A 25,200-nucleotide genomic window follows, 5' to 3' on the forward strand; every position below is an offset into this window, starting at 1 on the left:
TATATACTTTAATAATTATTGAGCAAGAATTTAGGTATGAGTTATATTTAAACTCTTTTGCATCAATAGAGGAAGAAATGTAATGATTTATATAAGATATCATCATTTGCAGTGGGAAAGGTATAATTTTAAGTAATGACTAAACTGGGAATCAGGCATTTAGGTGAAAGATTTACAGACAACAAGGAAATCTTGGGGCTTAATAAAAAATGATTTTGCACCATGGGCAATTATAACCACCAGAATGTTCTCAGTGTAATTTCAATGCTGAATTCTACTGCCGGACATGTAAACAAGATTTGTTTGTACCCTGTAAGGAGGAACATGTGATAGACTTTGACACCAAATACCACGATGCAGTGATTGATCGCTTAAAGTATGGAGACTGTGATACTAGAGACTTGTTACAGACACCACGATATGACCTGTGAGATGTGGTGCATGGTGTGTAAACTTCCTTTTTGTTCAAAGCTGAAATGCTTAAGGATCTGATAGATGTTGTCGTGGAGGACATCAGGAAACTGAAATGTCACTTAAAATCTGAACAGAATCAACAAAGGAGAAACCTAAGATCCATACAGAAATGTGTACACAGATTTGAACAGTTAGCAAACAGAGCGATAAGGTTTCTTTTATTTTCCAAAAAGATCAGCTTTTACAAGATAAATGACACTCCCAGTATATTGAAAGTAAAAGTTAACTCTCTGATCAAGGAAATCAGCAACGATAATGTTTTCAATTGTCTGGGAGGAATCTCTATAATAGAGCATGGGAAAAGATAAGTAAGAAATGAACAGTTATTTAAAGTGATGTTTCCACAGAAAACTTTCAAGGTGAAGTCTACATGGGTTGTAAATAATGTTAGTCGCCATATCTCTTGTGTGACACCAGACATTCCCAGGGTCAGCAATTGGAACAATTTAAACTTGACAGATACAAAGGGTGGTAATTTACATTATCTTGACGATTTATGTCATAACGATGGAGTGCACATCGTTACAAGAGAAGGCAATCTTGTATACATAGATAGGGATTATAACATTAAAATACTCTCATTGAACAATAAAACAAAGTCTACGATGATGTCTGTAGGTAGACCTTGGATACCGTATTGTCTCTATTGCTCTCCCTCAAATGGAGATTTTCTAATTGGAATAAAGAGACAGGATATAAACTTAGCCAAGGATGCCTCTACAGCCAAGATAGAGCGATAAAACACTGAAGGACAAGAACTACAACACAACCCAGGTCAGGGACGGTATGTTTATCCCAGATATATCACAGAAAACCAAAATGGGGATGTGATTGTTTTTGGCGACATAAATATTGTTATTGGGATAGGTGTTGTAGTGGTGACAAACTTTTTTGGATTACGTCGCTTCTCCTACACAGGAAATCCACATGCATCAGAATTTAAGCCACATGGAATTTGTACAGAAGCTCTGTCTAGTTCGTGATTCTAACACCAGGACAGTACAGATGATTGACAAGGATGGTCAGTTCCTGACAGTACTACTAACAGAAGAACAAGGAATAGAATATCCATACAGCCTGAGTTATGATCACAAATCTCATCTTCTCTGGGTCGGATCATTGCGGAACACAGTTTATGTATATAGACATGTACAGGTGCATGAACATCTTATAGGAAATTATTAAGGTAGATAAGGTTTAATATACAGTTCACACATGGAGGATCTCACAAGTACATCCGTATCTACCCCCCCCCCCTTTCAAATGGAGATTTTCCAATTCGGATGAAGAGACGGGATCTACTAACAGCCATAGTAGGCCGGTACAACGGTAAGGGGACAAGAACTACAACATGACCCAGGTCAGGGACTGTATGTTAATCCTAGATATCACAGGAAAACAAAATGGAGATGTGATTGTTTCTGACTTGACTGATATTTTTTTTTCATAGGTGTTATAGTCGTGACAGACTCTATTGAAACACATTGCTTCTCCTACAGAGGAAATCCACAGGGGTAAAAATTTCAACCAAATGGAATTTGTACAGATGCACTCTCGCACATTCTGGTGTGTGATACTTACACCAATACAGTACAGATGATCGACAAGGATGGCCAGTTCCTGGCAGTGCTACTGACAGTTCAACAAGCGATCATCGAATATCCATACTGCCTGAGCTACGATTACATATCTCATCTTCTCTGGATCGGATCATTAAGGAAGGCTAGAGTCTGTATATACAGACAAATACAGAGGCGTGAATATCTTAAAGGTAATTAGAGGGAGTTAAAGCAAGTATGTGTGCCCTACAGATACCAACGGATCTTACAACTGGCCTCTGACAACTGTACACTAGTTTATTGAATATAGGCTAAAGTATTTTTTTTTATTATTGAGAGGTATGATCAAATAAAAAAATTACATAAAGTAACCTATTGATGTGTTGGTCAAAGATGAAGCCTTTGGGCTTGATTGCTCTTTGTTATCTTCCCATTCACAGAAAAACCGTGTTGTTGTAACATGTTTCAGATTCAAAATAAAGACATCTCTTATTTTGATATTGTAGGTAAATGAATAAATTTGGCATTTAGAGTAAAACTGAAGTAGTTTATATGATGCATTTGACACTTTATATTTGAGCTGACACATACCTAAGTCGTGTGATGATAAATTGTCTCAATTTTAAGCATTGATAAAAAAAACATAGACCTAAAGCAAAATCTATCTATCCGTCTATGATATAAAGGAGGAGAAGACTTCTGTGAGATGATTAGATTAGACAAAGACAAAGTAAAACACTCATATAAGGTTTACATGTAGGTCTTCGGACAAAGATATGATGAAAAAGTGTCTGTCTGTTTTTCTGTACACTAATTCTCTACCATTTCGGTCTGATTTATTAAAATCTGTTATACAAGTAAACTAAATTCAGAATAGATAATTCTACTTAACATTGTTATTATAGCTGCTTAAGAAAAAATAATGTGAAATTCTTTAAAATATTACTCTAGGTATATGTGTAAAGTGTGGGGAATCTGAAAAAAAAATGAATGGATACTTTTGTTGACCAACATTTTTATATAGTTTATGAAGATCATCAATGCTATGCAGCATTTGTTTGATTGATTGGATGTTGTTTTACGCCCCGTTCGATTACCCTTTACTTAGATCTAACCGTCTGAAATTCCACTTTGTTATTTGCATACAAAGTCGGTAATACCTTTGTTTCCCTCATGTTTCATCAAGCATATTTTTGTCTATGTTGGTGTTATCTCGAACACTACACATAATTTGATGAATGTGTGCTGCTCCGTCAATTCACGAGACGTCATTTTTGCAGTTGCAGTTTTTGCAGTTGTTTTCATAGGAATCCCATCGGAGAAAAATCACTATACTTCTGTTAGTACTTCAAATATTACTTCAGAAAACTAAATAGAACAATTAAAAAGATACCATTCAGAAAATTATGGAATAATATCGCACATTATATAGAAAATAAATGAGTAAAATTTTGGATTCTGTCGTGCTTCGTGCATCTTCATCAGCCATATCAAAACAGCAATAATTTTTTAAGAAATTAATTGAATTCCAAAATAATTTAAAAAAAAAAAAAAAAAAAAAAAAAAAAAACCCTTCGTATCTTTAAGAAAAAGTGTTTCTGTGAAATTTTATTACTATTTGATGTCCATAAGCGGAAATAAAAGCAGTTTCCGCGTAATTCTATAACGGCCTTCGTATAAATGGAAGGCACTAGTTTTAATTTATAAAACGTCGTCGAAATATCCGAATGTCGAGTTAAATTGTTTTCCTCTTCTCATGTAGATCGAGGTTTTAGAATAAATTCTGCCTTATAGAAATACATATATATAAAAGAGGTCGACTAATAAATGAGAATAAGTGGTTTCCAACCGGGATTCCAACAAATTCCAACAGACTACAACGATATTGTCAATGAGGAACCCCAGCTTCCTTTTAATATCAACTTTATGGTACGTCTGTGTAGAATCAGTGATTTTAAACAAAGTAATTTTGTTGATGACAAATCACAAGATTCGAAGACTTAATTCCATTTAAATTCAATTTTTACTGAGGAAGCGGTTGTCTAAGATACCATAAAAAACCCCTAGTTTTTAATTTATATTTATTTTTATACAACTGTTCAAAGTAAAATTTTTCCTTCAGAGAGGGTATTTATGTTTTGATGAGGAGTTAAGATATAGGAGCTTGATGGAGCATATGCTGAACCCTGCAATGTATCTTTGTTTGTTAGGATTTGTATGAAGTTCAAGTATCCAGTATATGTAAGGTAAATTGAACTCATCTTCATTAATTTTAGTTTTCAGAGTATTCATAATGAAAGACTTAAATGTGATTTTGAAGAGTTTCATTCTTAAAATGTAAACTGTGAATACAAGTTTGAATTCTAGATAGATAATTAAAAGCCGGTTCTTCAAAAATACAGTTATAATAATGGGAAATTGTTGTATAAAGTGGTGAAAAGTAGTGAAATTTGATGTTCTTGTCTTAAAAAAAATCGGCAATTTTAAATGTTCTAACATATTTTTTTTTCCTCACAATTCACATCTGATTAACACTAGTTTTAGAATGTGCAGTGGCACTGTATTTATGAAGTTTTATCTGCGATAGTGGCTTAAATTTATTAGTGTGTAAATATAGGAGCTTGTGGTAGTATTTGTTGGACCAGACAATGTATCTTTGTAAGGATTTTAATCAAGTTTAGGAATCCAGTATAGGTATTGTAGATCGAAATCACCTTGGTTGAGTGTAATGTCAAAAGTATTAACCACTTGTGTCTGCATAACTTACTTGTCCAGAATTTATATTCCATAGTTAAGTTTTCGTTATAGAACACTAAAGATGTGCGTTAACGTTTGCAAACGTCGGTGTTTATTTTTGATTACGGGGATAACGTTTATCTGCTGTATATATTTCAACTTTTTTCTGTTCTAAAAGAAAGTCCTTAGAATTGTTGTGATTAAATAGATGTCTGGTAGAAAGTAGCATTGACAGATTTATTTATTACCTGATTTCGTTATATGATAACGTGAAATGCATAACAGTTAGTGCAGATGGTAGAAATGATTATATCTGGATTGTTTGCAGACGAATGGTTCTGGACATCTCTAGAAAGAAAGAAAAAAAAAACTTTAAATATATAAAACATTATCAAGATATATCTTTATGAGTGTAATTAGAAGATTTGTTTATCCTAATTTATTGATAAAAGTATTGTTTTTTTTTTTTGTTTTTTTTTAGTTTTACATTACAGCTCTATGCATATGACGTAGATGCTGCATCACTGCGTCACAATTTAAAAGCAGCAAAGTCCAAGTTGCGTCGTCAAATCCCCTCCAGAAAAAATGAGAGAAAGTCAAAGTCAGCGATAGTCGGTGCTAGTCAAGACAAAAAAAATAATTTTATATTATAGTTAAGTTAGAAAATTAGTTTTCGTATTCTTGGGCCTACTTAGAATTTGCAGATTAAAATGCTAATTCTTAAGAAAATATTTGAGATTTTTGTATGTTTTTTTTAAGTTTTTAGCTATTGACTACTTGGGACGGGGATTCTGAACCAAAGTTCCTTTCTTAATTTATTAGTATAAATTTATTATCTTTGAGTATGCAGGCTTACGATGATGAATATAAAATAATTCATTTCATTTCATTGACAATTTAGCTAACGTTAATTTAAGGTGCGTTTTGGCTCCGGCGACACCGAGTACTTGGAAGCACCGTGTACCTGATCGCAACAAGCACCGAGTAGCACCGAGCGCAGAATCAGATTATAAACCATTTTACGCTGCATAGGTTCATTTTGTTAGTTGGCACTAACGAAACACTGTAAAAATTGTGAGTACGAAATAAACACTTCAATAACATGTTTAGATCTAAACATGTTTAGAATTATGTTTAACTACTAAACACTTGTATTTAAACATGTTTCATGTCTGAACCCATTTAGAAATTAAATGTGTTTTACTGTAAAGTGCAGAGTTATCTTCCTGGAAATGACACAGTTATATTTGAATGATATTTTGAGCGGCTATTGAAACAAAGGAAATCCCAAATAAGCCAAGAGAGATATACCAAACTGAATTACTGACAACTCAAGGTATAACCATGAAGAAATTGTGAAATACTTTGGAAAGACATCTTATTACTGCAATAGATTAAAAATTGTGGGCTTTTTTTTTTTTTACATTAATTAACCCCGATGGCCAACGTAAACAAAGTTGATTTCGGATATCTTGGCTTTGTTCATAGACGTGCTGGAGAAGAGTAAATATTGATTTTATAATATCTATATCAATATCAGTATAGTTTCACTAAATCTTGATCAATTACGTTTATCAAATTGAATGTAAATTTTCAATGAGTGGAGTTTTTTTTTTTTTACTTAAATCTGACGTTCTTTCCTACAGGTTAAACAAGCTAGCAGGCTAGATTGCGCTCAAAGCAAAAATGTTTGTATCATTGTACCTTGTTTCGTCTTCAAGTGCAATTGCTGTTTCATAATCAGCACTAAGAAACTTAAGTTTTTGGAGCCTATTGAGTTAACTCAGCACTTTTGAATTAAGCTTGTGCATTCGAAATGGATTACTTTCTGGCAGTTATTTATGGATGGGATACAAATCATAAAGGGGCTAGCAAAGGACTTGCTGATAGTAAATCAAAATCATTTGTGATTGAGGGAAACTGTCTGCAGCCGAATAATATTTTAATTAATTATAATTAAATATTTAAATATAAACTCTCACGTGATTTTTAATACAAATAATTGTCGAATTTGTTAAATAAATGGCAAATCATGCTGATTTTCTACATGCTAGCATATAATCCGTGGTTCAAATCAGTCTACGATGCAATATTAAAGGGATTGCAATTAAAACCATTGTAATAATTTTCTTTGTTTTATTAAGAGCATGTCTATCAGAAAACCATGCAAATGGAGAAAAAGGCTGCAGTAGGGAGTCTTAAGAACAAACTGATTTTTATTATTAACTTAAAGGACATGCATTGAGAGTCAGAAATATGATGTTTATTTTTGCATCGGTTGTTTCTATTTTTAGTAACAGCCAATAATTCATTCTGGTCAATATTCCAGGGAAAAACGCAAAAAAGTTGGTGTAAAAATGACATTTCAATATTTAAAAGTAAAAAGAATAAACAACATAAGAAGAAAAGGGGAATATTTTCTCACTGAATTGAGTCGTAAAATTAAGTTGGAATCAAATTTTTTGTAATATCCCTATATATAACGCTGTCCCATGAGCACAAATATTGGCATGGTGCCAAGAAATGATAATGATTCATTTTTTGTCAATATTTAAAGAAATATTTCTAAGAAAGTGACGCTTCTTTTTTCAGAATTTTGTGCAATTAGAAACCTCTAAGATATTATCTCAGCAATATGTAAAATCCACCTTTGGACTCCCAAGGACATAAAAGTTACATCATAATGAAATTATCTCAAATTCAAATGATAGAAAAATTGGTGGTTTTATAAGTTTAACATTTAAAGTAATTAAAATTAATTTCATGTAATATATTTACAGATATAAACAATAAAAATCATTTTGAATTTTATAAAAGCTATAATTAAATATTTTCCCTGCTTTTCCTGGGAAAAAACGTATTTTACAATTTATTTAGATTTTTGTAAGAGTTACAATGTATCTCCCCTGTTGCACTCTTCTGTAGAGAAGGTAGATAATGATTATGTTTACGAACAGATGTCTGCCATCTAATCGTTTAGGCATAAATTATGTGTGCTTTTAAGAAATTTGTTCCTTCCTGTCAATGTAATTTGTTACATACTAGTGGCCTATCTATAAAATACATGAATGTGACCAAATCTTATCAGTTTAAAGGCCGAGGTTTTCAACCGGTCGGTTTTCCTCAGGTAAGTTTGGAGTGGGGTGGAGCTTAATTGAAACGGCTGTGAAGCCCCGAGGCTACCAAGCTGGCTTGTGTATACCTACCTATATACACAGAATGTTACCTGTATATATTACCTGTAAATGTTTTCCTAAGACATAGTTTAACTTCGCGTGTTGGTCAATCGAAATGTTGATCGTCAAATTTATGAAATAAAACATGCTAATTTTTTTATGTAGACTGAATCCTTTAGTTCAATTCTTTTTTTAAAATATGTTTGAATAAAGGAGACAATTTTAGATTAATTTTGTGCTTTAATAAATTTCAAATCTTTGGTTGTAAGCTTGCGACACCGAGGGAAATTATAAATACAACAGTAAAATTTTAGACATAACCATATGTCTGACAATTAAATTCTATATAATAATAGAACTTACCCTCAGCATAAATCTTTCATAGCTTGGCATGGACCTATATGTTTTTGTGTCTGTTCGAAGTGTATACTTTCTGTCCTTGGGGTAAAAAAGAAAATATATGTTAAAAAAAATTGCATTTCAGACTTGTAAAGCAAAACAAACAATAGGAAAAATTACTTATTTTACTGATAACATTTAACATTTTCTCCTCTTGTGATTGAAATGTAATGCACATCATTACATGATATTATATGTATTAAATTGCAAGTCTAAAAGCAATGGAATCAGAAAATTTGATTTCTTTTTTAAGAGTTTTACCATAATGCTGGTTAAACTTTCAGAATCTGTTTTTGAAGTCCAGACTTGGCATTTAGGTGTTTACATAGGAGATGAGCTTCAGCCGCCATCCTGGAGTGTACATTTAAAATCACATAAAAAAATCACAATCTCAAAATACATTATTTATATTCATAAGGCCTGTATGAAAAAGACATCTGAAAAATAAGTGTTACACCCTTATTGCCCTAAAAGATAATTTATATTTCCTCTACATGTTTTGTAAAGAAATACATTGGGTGGGTGGAACTTTTTCCATCAAGGGTTTTATTGCATCTTATTGGTAGGCTAAAAAAAATCTTACAATAAATATTTTTTATAACAGTATGTTTTATACCTCACCTTAATTTTGATATAATGTGCCAGTGTTGATTCACACCTGGGCTGGGGTGTTGACCAAGACAGTTGACTGCGTCAATAATTTCTTACTTATTTGGTATACTAAGTTTACATTATGTTATACACTAAAATAAAAGAAACACACCCGTTAGTTTACATGCAACACAGTCTGAAATATAAAGTAAATAAATAACTGTTGATGTTATGTATATTCCTCACCGTTACTCCTAGCCTAACTCCAGACACTGTCTTGCAGACGTCAGACTTCTTACCAGTGACGTCACCCGTTAACGTAAATAATAATCGGAGGTGAAAATTCCGGAACGTACATTTTACATATTTAGTGTTATACGGACGCTACCAACTGTATAATTATGTAATACCTATTTAGGTGAATTCCGTTTGAGTTCTGTTGTGAAATTATCGTGATTTTCTTTTTTTTCAAATTCAGCTTTTGCTCCTGAATTCGGAATGATTATATCTACCGATGATCGAGTTCAATTTTATGTGCCTCTACCGATATCCGATATACATATTACGAGATTGGTGTACTTATGTAGACTATGTTTTACTGCTCTAAGAGTAAATTTTACACCAATGCGAACTGATTACTCCATGTCAGACATGCAAGTGGACGTAAGGTAAACAATGTGAAATAAATTGGAACATTAAAGACGCAAAACACCCACAACAAGTCAATAATGCACACACCTGTGAGCTTTCAGAGGTGATTGGGTTTTAATCATCATTATCATAGATCATGATATGATATTATTTTAAAAAAAAAAAAAGTTAAATCTTTAAAATATATTACAGTATAATGATTAAAATCCACGCAACTTATGATCTAGGGTCCCATTTTAAGAGGGATTTTATACTTGGACCAAGTTGGTCGCAATACTCTGTTTCATTAATTACAGGTTATTGATCAGGTCCGGCACAATCTCCTGATTAAGCTATATAGCTTGATTTAGCTATATAGCTTTATTAAGCTATTCAGAATAGCTTGATTTAGCTATTTTATCACACTTTTTTCTCAAATGTGTTATTTTCCAAGTATGTACAAAAAGTCGCACCTTGGTGCAGTGATGATATTCAACCTTGAACTCTTATGAAAATAATGCATGTAAAAATCACTCATCAAATTGTGTCTCCTTAAGAGACTTTGTACTCAAAGTTCTAAAAGTTTTGGGGGCTATATAAAGCAATTGATACAGTTACCTCTTCAATGAAATTATAAAGGAGGCCAATTATGGTCAACAAGATAATTGATTGGTAATAATTCAGTACAATGAGAAGCAATCATACTTATCCATGCCTCAACTCACACAAGGTAGTGTACAGTTACCCAAACAATGGAATTTCATCTTTTGCTTAAAAGTATTCAAATGCTGCAATGTTAGAACTATCTTTGATTTGGGTTGTTGATTTGATAACCCATATTACATATGAATAGTCAAATACTTGCGACTTTTTGTCTTTTTTGTACAAATAACATTTTTGTGAAAACCTGCATATAAATAGCTTTAGCAAGCTATTTTGAATAGCTTAATAAAGCTATATAGCTATTTCAAGCTATAAAGCTTAATCAAGCTTTGGCACATCATCCTCGTCGAAAAATTGACACTTTCTGTATCAGTGCCCATGAGCAATGCGGCGTCTTTTTAGTCTTTTTAGTCTCAAATTCTTATTTCCGGTAACTCTATCTCGGGGATTTGTGTAGACTGAATATAGCAGGATTTACATGTACATTATTAATTGTTCTTAACTGCTGAAGTCCGAGAAGAAAAATGATTTCCTATTTTACTAAAATGACTCCCTATTCTAGCCCAAACTTAGTCCCTTGGACCTTGGATCCTAAATGCAGGGAACCCCGATCTTTCAACTGCATGGCGACAGAACTTCATTCCTATTATGAATTCTATCGAAGGTTATGCCAAATGTTTGACTAAATATGAAAAAGAAGAACTGAACACTTTGTCAGACTGGATTAAGAATTTTAGAAATATATTAAAAAATTGAAAGGCAAAATGCGAACAATATATTCTTCCGTTTTCACCAATATATTCACCGTTTTCACAACCGAGGAGATATTACAGTACCATCCAGACACAACCTAACACCAGAGCGAACACAAAGCGCACCCCGGGTTCGCTTTCTGGGTTTGCTCGGGGTCCGCTACGGGATCGCTTTCAGAAATTTTGGGTGCACTCTGGGTTCGCCTTGAGTGCGCTTCGGATTCGTACAATGTTCGCTCGGGGTCAGCTCGGGGTCCGCTAGAGCGAACCCGGCGTTCGCTTTCTGGGTTCACTTTACGCACTCATGCGTGAAGCAGACCCCGCTTTAATCTTGCCGTCAGTAAGCCCCGCCCCTTGTATATTCCAAATACAGTAGTGAAATCGATCATTGTTGTTTTTGTGGTGATCGAAACATGTACATGTAAGTGACTATATGGAGAAATTTGATAAATTTTCCAGAATTTCACCCTACATTCGACGAAGAATTATCGCTTTTATTTTTCTTAACTTACAAGTATATCGCAATAAAGCAGAAGAAGAAGAAAAGGTGTCTCTGTGCGCCATGATGTTGTTCACGTTTCTTCAGCATTCAGGTGCAAGCAATTACATGAATATGTACTCCTTACGCAAGTTCCAAATAACTATGACTATTCCAAATTAAAAAAAAAAAATAATAAATCGGATTTCTCATTGATCACGTGCGCAGACGTGGAAACTTTAGGGGTTGAAAGGGTTTATGGAAGGTTCAAATGTAGGGGGAGTATATACTCAGGTATACCGTAATCATGAAGACAGTATACATCCAGCTAGCAAGTGTCAGTTAAAAAAATACCGTACTTGTTCTTTGCACCCGCAATATATCCGAAACAGATGGATGATTACCGACACGTGATGACCCTGACTTCACTTTGAAACTATCATTTTTAAGTGTTAGAATTAAATAGTTATGACGATTTAAAAAGTTCAAATATAGGTATCTATGTGACAGAAAACAATGCATGTACATTTTCGCATCAACATAAATTTGTGAGTTCAATTTAATAATGTTGATATACAAGGTACAATGTACGTGAACTTTTCATGTCCTAGTACAAAACGATATACAATGTACACGTGTAGTTTTTTTTTATGTATAAAATATTTCGAAAACTACGTGTAGTATATGTAAGAGGTTCATGTACATTTACACCTGTACTTATACATCGACGTGAATTAAAATGATAAGCATTTTTGTTGTTTTTGGACTAACTTTCAAATAGGTACAAAATTTTAAACATTGGGTCTTCATGTATGACAACTAGAATTGACAAGATAATCTTTCCCTATATATATGTATTTAAATCAAGTTTTACATTTTTTTTTTTTTTTTTGGCAAAAGATTAATCAAAATAATACCATAGTAGTTAAAAAGAAATGAGATTCTTATTTTTCTAATTTAAGATCGGACATAATGGTACATTTATGCTGTACATTTAATTTTTTTTTTTATTTTCAATTAAGAAGATCAATAATTTTGATGTTGATCTGGATTTAAGCGAAAATGTAAATTAGAATAATAAAAATAAAATAATTGAATGAAAGCACGTACATGTACATGTTCTTGTTCAGTATCTTGAGATGATGAAAGCTATATTTTGTCAAAGACCAGTTTCTTCTTTTTTTTTTAGTAACAATTGTCATATCCCTTATTGTCTTTTTTCCCCTTCATATATTAAAATGCGAATTGTCTGATAAATTTATGCAATGTATATTAATGGATTTTAAGAATAAATAAAGAAAATAATATGTAGATATAAGATGCTACCTTGGTGATTAAAATATAAATATAATTTTTTTTAATCATGTTAATAATAGTTTCACACCATACACCCTTTGCTTGTACAATGTTTTGATTTACATCGAATGACAAACTGGTATGCTGACTTGTCGACGCGCTGATTAGTTAAAACGTCTTTTCGCTAATCCTGATTGACAGCTCTGTTACGCAACACCGAACGCGTGTTCACATTCGGCGTTCGCCCTGGGTCCTCTACGGGTGTGCTACGGGTTCGCTTTGGGTCAGCTCTAGCGGACCCAGAGCGAACCCGAAGCGAACCCAGGAAGAGAACCCGCGGTAAGCTTTGGGTTCGCTTTCTGTTAGGTTGTGTCTGGTCGGTACTGTACATGAACAATATCTTTATGATTATATTGTTAATCAATGTGGGATAGCAGCTTGAGTTGAACATTTCGATTTGCAGGCCTACATCGAAATCTTGGGGCTCGACGATAAAATATTTTGCACCATAACCATGGTGTGTGCTTAGTTAATTAAAAAATAGATATTTAATATACATATATGTTCAAAGTTTAATATACATGTAATTGCTGTATTTTAGAATTTTTGGCTACAGTTTGGAGTTTCATAACTATAACTATTAAATTAAAAATATATATATTTTTGATGGAAGAATCCCATGATCCATGGCCTCTTGTTTCTTTGTAGGTTGCTCCACAATATGAAAAAGCCAAGGAATAAAATTTAACACCCCAAAGAGGCTGATATACTTAGTATTACCAGAGCATTATGAATAAACAATCTCCAACACAGTTAAAACCACCAGAGTGTTTTCAGTGTAAAAGCAATGCAGAATACTACTGCAGGACATGTAAACAAGATTTGTGTGTTCTCTGTAAGGAAGAACATGTGATAGACTTTGACACCAAACTCCACGATGTAGTGATTGACCGCTTAAAGTATGGAGATATTATTATATTAGAGACATGTAAGAGGCACCAGAACATGATCTCTTCAATGTGGTGTCTTGTGTGTCAGCTTCCTTTATGTTCTTACTGTGCAGAACACTCAGGACATTATGTACAAGACATAAAGTTGGTGTATAAAAAACAGCATGAACAACATCAGGAAATAATTTTTCATGTAAAAAGTGAGATTATGCTGTATGCTCATAGTATCCAGTCAGGCATCAATTCTGATTTCAAACCCTGTCAAACAGAAATCCTCAAACTCCAGGAAAATATGGTTATTAAAGCTGAAAGGCTTAAGGATCAGATAGATGTCGTTTTAGAAGACATCAAGAAACTGAAACGTTACTTAAACTCCAAACAGAAACAACAAAGGAGACACATTAGTTCCATTCAAAAACGTGTACACAGATCTGAACAGTTAGCAACCAGAGCGATACAATTTCTTTTATTTTCCAAGAATAACAGTTTTTACAAAATAAATAATAAAACTCCCAGTGCATCAATAGTTCAAGCTCACTCTCTGATCAAGGAAATCAACAAAGATAATGTTTTCAATTGTCTGGTAGGAATCTCTATAACAGAGCCTGGAAAAAGACAAGTAAGAACTGAACATTTATTTAAAGTGATGTCTCCACCAGTGTTAAAGAAAACTTTTAGGGTGAAGCCTACAGGGGTTCGACAAAATGTCAGTCGTCATATCTCTTGTGTGACACCAAACGTTGCCTGGGTCAGCGGTTGGAATAATTTAAACTTGACAGATACAATGGGTGACAATTTACATTATCTTGAGGATTTATGTCATAACGAGGGTGTACACACCGTGACAAGAGAAGGCAATCTAGTATACATAGATAGGGATTATAATATCAAGAAACTCTCATTGAACAATGAAGCAAAGTCTACATTGATGAGAAAAGCAAAACCTTGGAAACCATTATGTCTCTACTGCTCTCCCTTAAATGGAGATTTACTTATTGGAATGAAGAGACAGGATGCTTTAACAGCCAAGGTAGGGCGATACAATATTGAAGGACAAGAACTACAACACAACCCAGGTCAGGGACTGTATAATTATCCCCGATATATCACAGAAAACCAAAATGGAGATGTGATTATTACTAACTCTGTCCTTAGTGACTTAGGTGTTATAGTGGTGACCGATTTTTTAGGAACACATCGCTTCTCCTATACCGGAAGTCCGAAAGGATCAAAATTTGATCCAATTGGAATTTGTACAGATGCTCTGTCACACATTCTAGTTTGTGATGCTTACACCAAGACCGTACAGATGATAGACAAGGACGGTCAGTTCCTGACAGTACTGCTGACAGAAGAACAGGGAGTGGAATATCCATTCAGCTTGAGCTATGATCACAGATCTCATCTTCTCTGGGTCGGATCGTCACAGAACATTATGATCTGTATATACAGACATATACAGAGGCATGAACACCTTACAGGAAATCATTAGGGTAAATACGACATTACATACAATAAACACACTCAATGATCTTACAAGTACACAGGAGATTATGAATCAATGTATGCTAATGTATGTGTACACATGTTACTCTTTTTTTTTTTTTTTTAATGAGAGGTATATTCAGATGACATAGAGTACTACTTATCTATTAATGTAATGTGCAAAGATGAGACAAACCATATTGTCATATTAGATGTTACATTCAGAATAAGAAATTTATTATTTTAATACTGCAGATTATGAAGATTATTGGCTATAGAGATTGAATTTTTGGCACTCTGGAAAAAAGATGTTTTCTTTTGACAAACTTACATTATAGGTGAACTGAGTTATATGTGATATTAACCTTAAATGCAGAGTAGGCATTGATTAAATAAAAGGAGGACATTTTCATGGATTATTTGATTAGTAAGCAAAAGCGAAATGAAAACCACTTTATTTTTTGTGCGATTGTTCTAAGATGTGATTATAAACTAGGTATCTTCCACGTTATCTGTATGTCTGTTCCTCTGAAAACAGTTTCACAAAATCCTACTTTTCCTTTTTGAGATCAGGTCTTCCAACAATCTGTTCGAATTCTCATGGGTACCAATTGCGCACCCTTATTAGCAGACCTATTTTGTTTTCATATAAAGTAGAATTTATTTACAAACTTCTACATGAGAAGAAAACACTTGCTGTGGCCTTCAACTCGACATTTCGTTATATCGACGACGTATTATCAATTAACAATAGTTACTTTCATTCATATGTCGACTCGATATATCCCAGTGAGCTTGAAATAAAAGATACCACAGATTCTGACACATCCGTTTCATATTTAGATATTTTACTAGAAAAAGACGTTAATGGTAATCTAACAAGAAAGCTTAATAATAAATGTGATGACTTCAACTTTTCAATCGTCAACTTCCCTTACTTCTGTAGCAATATAACCTTATCACCTGCATATGGAGTTTATGTCTCTCAGTTAATTCGATACGCAAGAGCATGTTCTACGTATGAACAATTTTTAAAACGATGCAAACTATTACCAAACAAGTTGATGAAACAGGGATATCAACAGTCTTGTCTGAAGTCACCATTTAGCAAGTTTTACGGTCGATACAATGAACCTAATCCCACCTCTAAATCTTGAGGTCCTTGTTTGCTCTGCTCCAAATTTGTATCGTTTTATTGCACTTTCTAGATTGAATACTGTTCGTTATCTTCATATTTCATTTAGTGTGACATTTTATAAACTTTATACACAAGTAATAAAACTATCAAAGCAGATAATTCTAATTATTGATATTGTTATTACTGCTTCAAAACACCTTCCAAAGTATTTCTCAGTTTCCATTTGGTATGTTACAAGTTTAGAAAACACTGGTATAAAAATGACGTATTGATGTAAAACAGCAAAAGTATTCCAAAATTTCGGATGATATCTATTTTAATCAAAGTATTTGATTCCATTTCCGTGTATTATCTGATAGGTGTTATGTGTTTTTTTTTTTTTTTTTAAATATTAATATTTTACAAATAAATACGACATCCCATCATTAGGAACAGTTGTTTTTTTTCCCCCAATGTCAAGAAAAAAGATAATGACATTGAACAAACCTTTTTGATAAACTAAGAAGCTCAAATGTTATATTACTAATACCCCCATTTAGTAATCTTATTTTTCGTTTCTGTGTAAAGTCCATTATTTTTTTAATACAATAAATACAAGAAGAATTGATCTTAATTCAATCTGGGATCCATGTGTAGCAATTAGGAAGTGCAGAAAAATGAAACTTAGTCAAACAATTCATAAGGCATATTTCGTATGAATATAAGACGTATTGCCTTATCATATTCAACACTTTGAAAATTTGTGAAAGTGTCATTTCTAATTCTTCATCATTACTTGCACCTGATGGTAATGCAACATTCTGATGTTTGTAAATCATTTCCAAATAATTAAAGTATCTGAATCAATGAAATGATCTATGTTACCAATTTTCTTTAATTTTGACCTTGATTTCAATTTTTAAACATGATAAAAACAATTTAATGAAAACTATTTAAATCACAAATGTTTATTTTGTATACTTTTTTTTCCTTAAATACATGACATAAATATATCATTAATTGATAAGAGAATAAAATTTTAAAATTTCTGGTTACTTATTATTAGTACACCATGTTTAAATATAAGTGAATGGAATTGTGTTTGGGTTTTGTCAATTACTTAGGAAGAAACTCAGGAGTCATTTGGAATTTATAGAATCTGCATCTGGAAACATTTGGAATCCCTTTTGAAATTAGTTCCATTACAATTGTTATTCAGAATAGAATCCGAAATCAAGATTTCCCAATTGTTCATTTAGAAATTCTAAATGCAACTTTTAATTATACACAAGGGATTTTTTTTTTTTTTTATTGTTCAAGTATTTTCTTTCATACGTGGTAAATAATTCTATTTGATTTCATAGGAGATATATGAATTGCTATTGGATACATGTATTTGAAAGAATTGAATTAGGAGGTAGGTAAATAACAAGTAAACATGTTTTTGATGTGTGAAAGGGTGAGCGATGCTACCAGTTTACCAGTTTATTAGTATCTCTTTGGTTGTTATTTAACAACATAGTGATCAAAGCAACATATTACAATTATAACAACATACATGATACTCTATTATCTCTTTCAATACCTTCCCATCTTCCCATTTCAATCGGTAGTTTGTGATTTGATGTTCTGAATCTAGCTAAAATCTGTTTCTTATGATTACTTAAGACGCTATCTACATAGAATTCGCATCCAATTTTTAAATTTGTAAATAAATTACATGTATATATCACACCTTTTGAAGAATTATTGCAGTTTGATTCCCAATTTTGTTGAAACTGATCTAGTAATTTTGTTACCAAAGCACATATGTATGCTGTTTTCATTTTTTTTTTTTTTTTTTTTTTTTTGGTCAATCTGTTTATATAGTTATTTTTTAGATTCCACTTATATACACTAGTACTGTAAGTCTTATAAGAACGACAAATGATTTAATCTTACGATACTACTGCCAAAAATAGATAGCAAGGCCTTGCTTACATAAATTGTGGGTTCAGTTTGGATGACATTTAATCACAAAATTGTAAATATTTCATGTTCCTTGATTCTTACATGTAATTATACGGTAGGCTGTGCTGACAAATGAAATAAATGTGCGTTAACAATTCAGTATTTTCTAACATTTATCGACATTTATCGATATAAAAATATGAAATTTCTTTTTTGTGAATAAATTATGCCTCTATTAGACAAAACACAACTTACTTGTATAGCAAAAAAATGACGAGGAAACCATTACTATTCAAGGTAAGAGGGTATTTTAATCTCTGCTAATGGAGGTTTGTGACGGTACATATTGTCGTTTTGTACATATTGTCGTCGGCGACAATATGTACCTACCCTCACTGCACATATTGTCGTCCATCTGTACATATTGTCACCGACTGAAAAGTTACATATGTACATATTGTCGTTGGCGACATTATGTGCCTCACCCTCACTGTACATATTGTCGCCCCAAAGATATTGTTGTTTAAAGATGCCTTTTGCTGTTTTTTGGTAGTTTTGTGAATGTAATTGGTGTGAGAATCACACTGACGTGTCTCGTTTGCTATTTCATGCAGCGTGATTGTGACGTACATTTTGTCGTCCGGTTCATATTGTTGCCGGCGACAATGTGTACCTTCCCTCACTGCGCATATTGTCGTCCATCAGTGTTATTGTAAATGTTAACTTAATTATTTAATTATGAAATTTTACCTGTGGACTAAGTATATACAAGTTAAACAAACAGAATTTACCAAAGCAAAACAAATTCAAACCACCAAGCGAGGGGGGGGGGGGGTGCTACATCTGCCTTTGGTGTTTGAGAAGATTTTTAAAGATTTTCTGTATATATTCCTATGTAAAACTTTGATCACCCATTGTGGCTCACATTACCCCTGGGGTCATGACTTGAACAAAATTGATTTTGTTTTTGTTTGTTTGTTGTAAAAATGTGTTGAAATTGACCCAGTAGTTCTTGAAAAGAAGTTAAAATTATGAATAGTTAACAGACAGACGGACGGTCAGACAAAATTTGATCAGTAAATCTCACTTGAACTTCCAGTTCAGGTGATCTAAAAATGTTTGTTTTTTTGTTTTTGTTTTTGTTTTTGTTTTTGTTTTTTTTTTTTTTTTTTTTTTGTTTGTTTTTTTTTTTTTTTTTTTTCGTTATTCTTACATTATTATTAACAATAAATTATATTTATAATATTATATCGGCACATAATCGTATATACGAATTATTTCCAAATAATATTACTACTGAAAAAAAAAATGCCTGTATTCAATCTCCAAGTATATATTACAAGAAAAAAAGACTAGTTGATTTATCAGATATCTCAAGAATTACGGTATCTTGATATGTCATAGTGATGTACATCAATCCTGGACACAATTTTCCGACCAAAATGTTTTCTCCCTACAGTATTGCGAGTAGTGCTGTCTGTCTCCCTCCGTGCGTGTGTGTGTTTGTCAATTTCTCTTTCTTTTCTCAAGTAAATAAATGTATTTCGTCAAAACAATATATCGACGACAATATATACCGACCTTGACTGTACATATTGTCGCCGACGACAATATGTGCTGGTGCTGGACTGTACATTTTGTCGTCCATTATGCAGGAAGAAAATAAGGCTCATCTCGGTACATATTGTCGCCGGCGACAATATGTACCAATGGACGACAATATGCGCAGTGAGGGTAGGTACATATTGTCGCCGACGACAATATGTACAAAACGACAATATGCACCGTCACAAGGTTGCCTTTGTGCGTAGTTCAACGTTTGTGAAGTTCAATTTCTTTAAATTTTTATATAGCTTTTTTGTTCGGTATTATAAATGCTAATTTCTTTGACAGTTTCAAAAAGCATATTTCATGTCGATTTATATATATATATATATATATATATATATATATATATATATATATATATATATATATATATATATATATATATATATATATATATACCATAGGGCGCCTTTTTTTCTATTGTTTTAACTATGGGTTATCTACACCATAACCATTCAAAATCTTTAATTTATTCTCGGTAGACTTTAGAAGATTTTTTCATATCGTCGTCATCGTTAAACTTTCCAAATCGATCGTCAGAATGGTCCAACTGCTGTTTAACATTTTCAGGTGTAACCGGCTCCTGGGCCAAATTAAAATCCGTTTAAGTAAGAGATAAATCCCCAATACCATCAAACACGTTTACTTCGTCCTCTATCAACTGGCCTATCTGTGAGAGAGCTTGATCATCGATAGAAATGTCCCATTCAAAATTTTGCGGAAGTTCAAAAAAATCCAGATCCATGCTCATTGCGCTGTGTTTGTCCATTTTCGCTTTTTGATTGCAAGTGCACAAAATGTGCAATAAAATGTAATATATACGCACAGTGTAAAGCGCGTGAAATTATAATTATGTCAGGTGACAAACCATATTAGGAAATTTATTTGCAACTTATACATCATCTCTCTGCCATATTAGGAAATCTGAGAGTGCTATGGTACATGTGACTTACCGTATAAGTTTTTTATTGGTTTTCTCTAGATACCCTATAGAGCGGTTAAAAGGTCACTCGAAGGCTGCGCCTTCTCGTGACCTTTTAACCTCTCTATAGGGTATCTGGAGAAAACCAATAAAACCTTATACGGTAACTACTACACACACACACACATATATATATATATATATATATATATATATATATATATATATATATATATATATATATAAGCTTTATTATGGACTTTTTACCGTAGTAGTAACCTTCGAAAATGTTACACATATAAACGGACACTTTCATTTCGCTATCAAAGTATTTGTATTATCTATTGTTCTGGTACTATAAGAACATTCTCAACTACATGTACCTGAATCTAACTAACCACAGGTAGCATAAAGTTTCCATGATTTCATAAAACAAAAACATTAGCCTATATATATATATATATATATATATATATATATATATATATATATATATATATATATATATATATATATATATATATATATATATATATATATATATATATTATGCTGAGGGGAGAAGACTTTTTACATATATGAACATTTATAATATGGTCTTTTATTTAGACTGAAGTTATCGAATATAATATTCCTGTTTTGCAACATTCCTAGATGAAAAAGATAAAAACATTTACTTTCTACAACACTTATGAACACAGCCCTTGAAACAAATTTTATAAAATTGTGATGTACCAATATCAAACTATGTTTTCTTTGCTGCTATTTGTACTAAAAACCTTTGTAAAATTTCAAACTTAATTTGATTCTAGCCCATTTTATTTTAGAACTGCAAACATTCATTTTCACTTTGTAAATGTTTTTTAGCATTATATTGCTATTTTGGACCTTGGACTTTTGGACCATGATCATGTCAAAACACGGATGGCTTTGCACAAAAAAAAGAAAGAAAAGAAAAGAAAAGAAAATTTCTCTATACGTTCATGGGGTCAAAATAAAGATCACAACCTAATCTTCTGACGTAATAATAATATAGAAAATGCCATTATAGCTTTCAATATTTAATAAGGAAAAATATATACATCGCCCTCTAATTTAAACAATATCCACTGTACGACAAAACTCTACACTCGTCACAAAAAAAAAAATGTCTGAAAAGAATGGATTTTCTTTTCTTTTCAAGATAATGAAAGAAGATAATTACAAAATAAGTTTAATTACTCACGCGACCTTGTCTGTCCTGTAGTATATTTTTATATCATGAAGTTCACCCACCAACTGATATTACTGAAATGATCAGCTGAAATAGCGAATTGTCCTCCGTACACTGAGAAATCACTCTTCAGTCCATCAACAGCATTACTGGAATCAAATGTAGCTTCTCCATATCCTGTATTGGTACTGACATACACATGTGATTAGTGCGTTGGTTTATTGAAAGCTATATTTTCTAAAATTAAAGAACATTTTGAAATTTTGAGTCATTTGTTCACTACAATCTTTAATCATAACAATTAATATGATTTGTGATACTTTACCAAACTTAACCTTTAGAAAATGCTTTGTAAAAATGTTCCTAGTATGCTATGTTTCTAAATTTCTACACTTTCATTAAACTAAAACATAAAAAAAAGATGTTTCAATTTCATAAATATTTCTGAACATTTTAATGATTAAAAAAAAATCATACCATATCCATAAATAAGACGCAGAACAGTTAATATCAGGCCCAAACCTAGCATGATGTAGTGATGTAAGAGAGAATCTTATCAATGAGGAAGTTAATATAGTGGACAAAACAGAATCCTCATTCCCTGGTTGCTACTAGATAAACAGGGCTATCCAAATATCAATGATTTTCTTTTGACAGCTCTAATATTTTTTTTTTTAAATATATACAATGACGGAGACCTTACATTCAAAAGAAATGATAAAATGATTTCTTATCTGCCGTGTTAATGCCAGAGTAAATAATGTCATATTTGCTTCCTTATTAAAGCTGAGATACCGAGGCGATAAGACAAAACGTGTCAATTCCATGTGGCACTTAATATCACATCAGACTGTATGTATCTAGAGCACTCATATTTTTTTTTAGCTGGAAGTGTACCCGTCATCATTTAGAATCTATATAATTAACTGTTTATCGATAAAATAAATGTTTAGAAACCATGAAGATATACAAATTTTCAACAACAAAGAAATCTTTTATGGCCCCGTCATCGATGATTCGAGGGCATATAATTTTTACAATGTCTGTCTGTCTGTCTATCTGTTGTTTATTTGTCTATTCGCAAAATCCTTGCCCGTGACTTTTGATTGGCTGTCAAATTTCACATGTGTATTCCTTGTGACGATACTTTTGTTTTGGAACCGACATATTTGTCGTCTTAACCTTGACCTTGGAGTTTAACCAACTTTTGCAAAATCTTACAAGCTTCAACCTCGGTCATAACTTTTGAACGGTAAGTCCTAAAGCTTTTATACTTCTCCGGTGTATTTTTGTTGATGAGGGTTTTCCCATGGGTACGAATATTTTTTTTTTTACTTTTTTGGCCTTGACCGTGGAGATTGATATACTTTTAAAATCATTTTTACATTGGACATCAGTTTTGAATGATTTGAGCTAGGGATTTCATTTTATACATGTGAATTCCCCTTGACAGGACCTTCCTTTGGGTACCAATAGTTTTGCCCCTTTGACCTTGACCTTAGAAAATGACAAACTTTTGATAAACTTTAACATTGGCCATGACTTTTGAACGGTTGGTGCTAGATTGTTCATATTTCGAAGGTGTATTTCTTGTAATACGACGTTTTCTAAGATACAAATAAATTTTACAACCTTTACCTTGGTGTATGACCTTATTTTGAAAAAAAAAACTTAAATCTTGGCCATAACTTTTGAACAATTGGACTTAGGCTTCTCATATTTTACAGATGCATTCCTTGTGACAAGACCTTTATATAAGAGCAATTTTGATCTTTTGACCTTCGGGTTTGATTTGCATGAGGTGTATTACGGGGGCATCAGAGTTTCACAAACATATCTTGTTCTTGCATGTATCTCTTTGTTTTAAAATATATCAGTAAAGGGAATTTTCTTTGATGATTTACTTTATTTATCTAAACATATGAATATGTTGTACATTTATGAGAAAACGTTTTGCGTTTAGGCTGAGATGCGGTGGTGTTTGGAGATTCCTTATATGTTTGGTTTCTGTATGAAATAAAAAAAGGAAAACTAAATATGTTTCATAGTCCCCTATGAGTGAAGATTGAGAGGACTTTACATTTCCTTTACGTTCTTTTCCATCTATCCCTCTACATTATTTCTGTCGGTTATTCAGTTTGTTTCTCTTTCTCTTTTCGGTCTATCGAGTAAAAAAAAAATAAAGACTTAGAAACCCCGTCTGGAAACTAAATGTCGTAGAAAATAATAATAAATTTTGCAGACATTTTTTTTCTATATTGTATGCGATTCTTCCAGGACGCATTGTTAGTAAAAATTGTATATGAGGGCATCCCGATGTGGTTCCATGTCGGTCGATATATACATGAATGTATTACCACTGCGCAGGGAAATGACATATGCGCTACCTTCTTCATCGGAGTTCCTTATTCTAAACAATATTTGCAAATACGGCTGATATAATGACGATGAATTTTCTTCTCTGACTGGTTATTTTAAGGCAGCTTTTGTCACCATGTCCATGATGTCTGGAAGGAAAGTTAACTCGAATGAATAATACAGGGGGTTTCTTAATATGCAACATACAAATTTTTCAATAATGCAACATCCCAAAGAAATTGTTTAGCCCTGCATTTGCAACATCTCAATCTCTGAACGTTTTCTCTCTCTCTCTCTCTCTCTCTCTCTCTCTCTCTCTCTCTCTCTCTCTCTCTCTGTGTGTGTGTGTGTGTGTGTGTGTGTGTGAGGGTTGGTGTGTGTGTGTTTTCAAGAACAGGGTCTACAATCCTTATTCTGAATATTGAATGAGCTCAGGAAAAAAAAAACTTAAAGTGAGTGTCTCACCAAATATGTGTGACAACGGTTATAAAAATTAAAAATTCCAAAAGCAACTTTCTTTTGTCATGGAAGTAAGCGGAGATCATTTAGGGCATGTATTTGAGGTTCTTTTGTTGTTGAAGTGAGCATAATAAAATGACGCAATTCATAAATATGGCTTATTTTTTATTAAAAGTTGAGATTTCGTCCAGTGTTTAATATTTTGTTTGGTAGTTTTACATCAAAAACTAATGAATACATGCGCTAAATCAGTCGTCACTAGCTTTCTGTTGAAAATAAAGTCGATGCAAATGTAAATAATTGTTTACAGTCTATAATTATTTATAATTCCGTGAAATGAAATTGACTCTAAAAAGAATTAGATTTAAATTCCTAAGCATGCTA

General features: G+C 32.5%; 1 protein-coding gene and 1 long non-coding RNA gene across 2 annotated transcripts; one reads left to right on the plus strand and one right to left on the minus strand.

Moving 5' to 3' along the window:
• Nucleotides 1-8,261: 8,261 nt before the first annotated feature.
• Nucleotides 8,262-9,056, minus strand: LOC133203203 (uncharacterized). Its single transcript, XR_009723348.1, has 3 exons — nt 8,966-9,056; nt 8,606-8,695; nt 8,262-8,383 (listed from the first exon to the last, which is right to left on the minus strand). It is a non-coding gene; the product is annotated as an uncharacterized LOC133203203 (long non-coding RNA).
• A 4,487-nt stretch (nt 9,057-13,543) lies between these two features.
• LOC133203128 (uncharacterized) lies at nt 13,544-15,196 on the plus strand. The gene has a single exon (XM_061338974.1). The coding sequence runs from the start codon at nt 13,544-13,546 to the stop codon at nt 15,194-15,196; it is 1,653 nt and encodes a 550-aa protein (XP_061194958.1).
• The last annotated feature ends 10,004 nt before the right edge of the window (nt 15,197-25,200 follow it).

This window comes from Saccostrea echinata, unplaced genomic scaffold (assembly GCF_033153115.1).
Source record: "Saccostrea echinata isolate AGI-Se365-2 ecotype Australia unplaced genomic scaffold, CSIRO_AGI_Sech_v1 ptg000048l, whole genome shotgun sequence".
Classification (NCBI taxonomy): Eukaryota; Metazoa; Mollusca; class Bivalvia; order Ostreida; family Ostreidae; genus Saccostrea; species Saccostrea echinata.

Coding starts and splice junctions, on each gene's coding strand:
- LOC133203128 (XM_061338974.1), top strand. CDS start 13,544: ATGAATAAACAATCTCCAACACAGTTAAAACCACCAGAGTGTTTTCAG.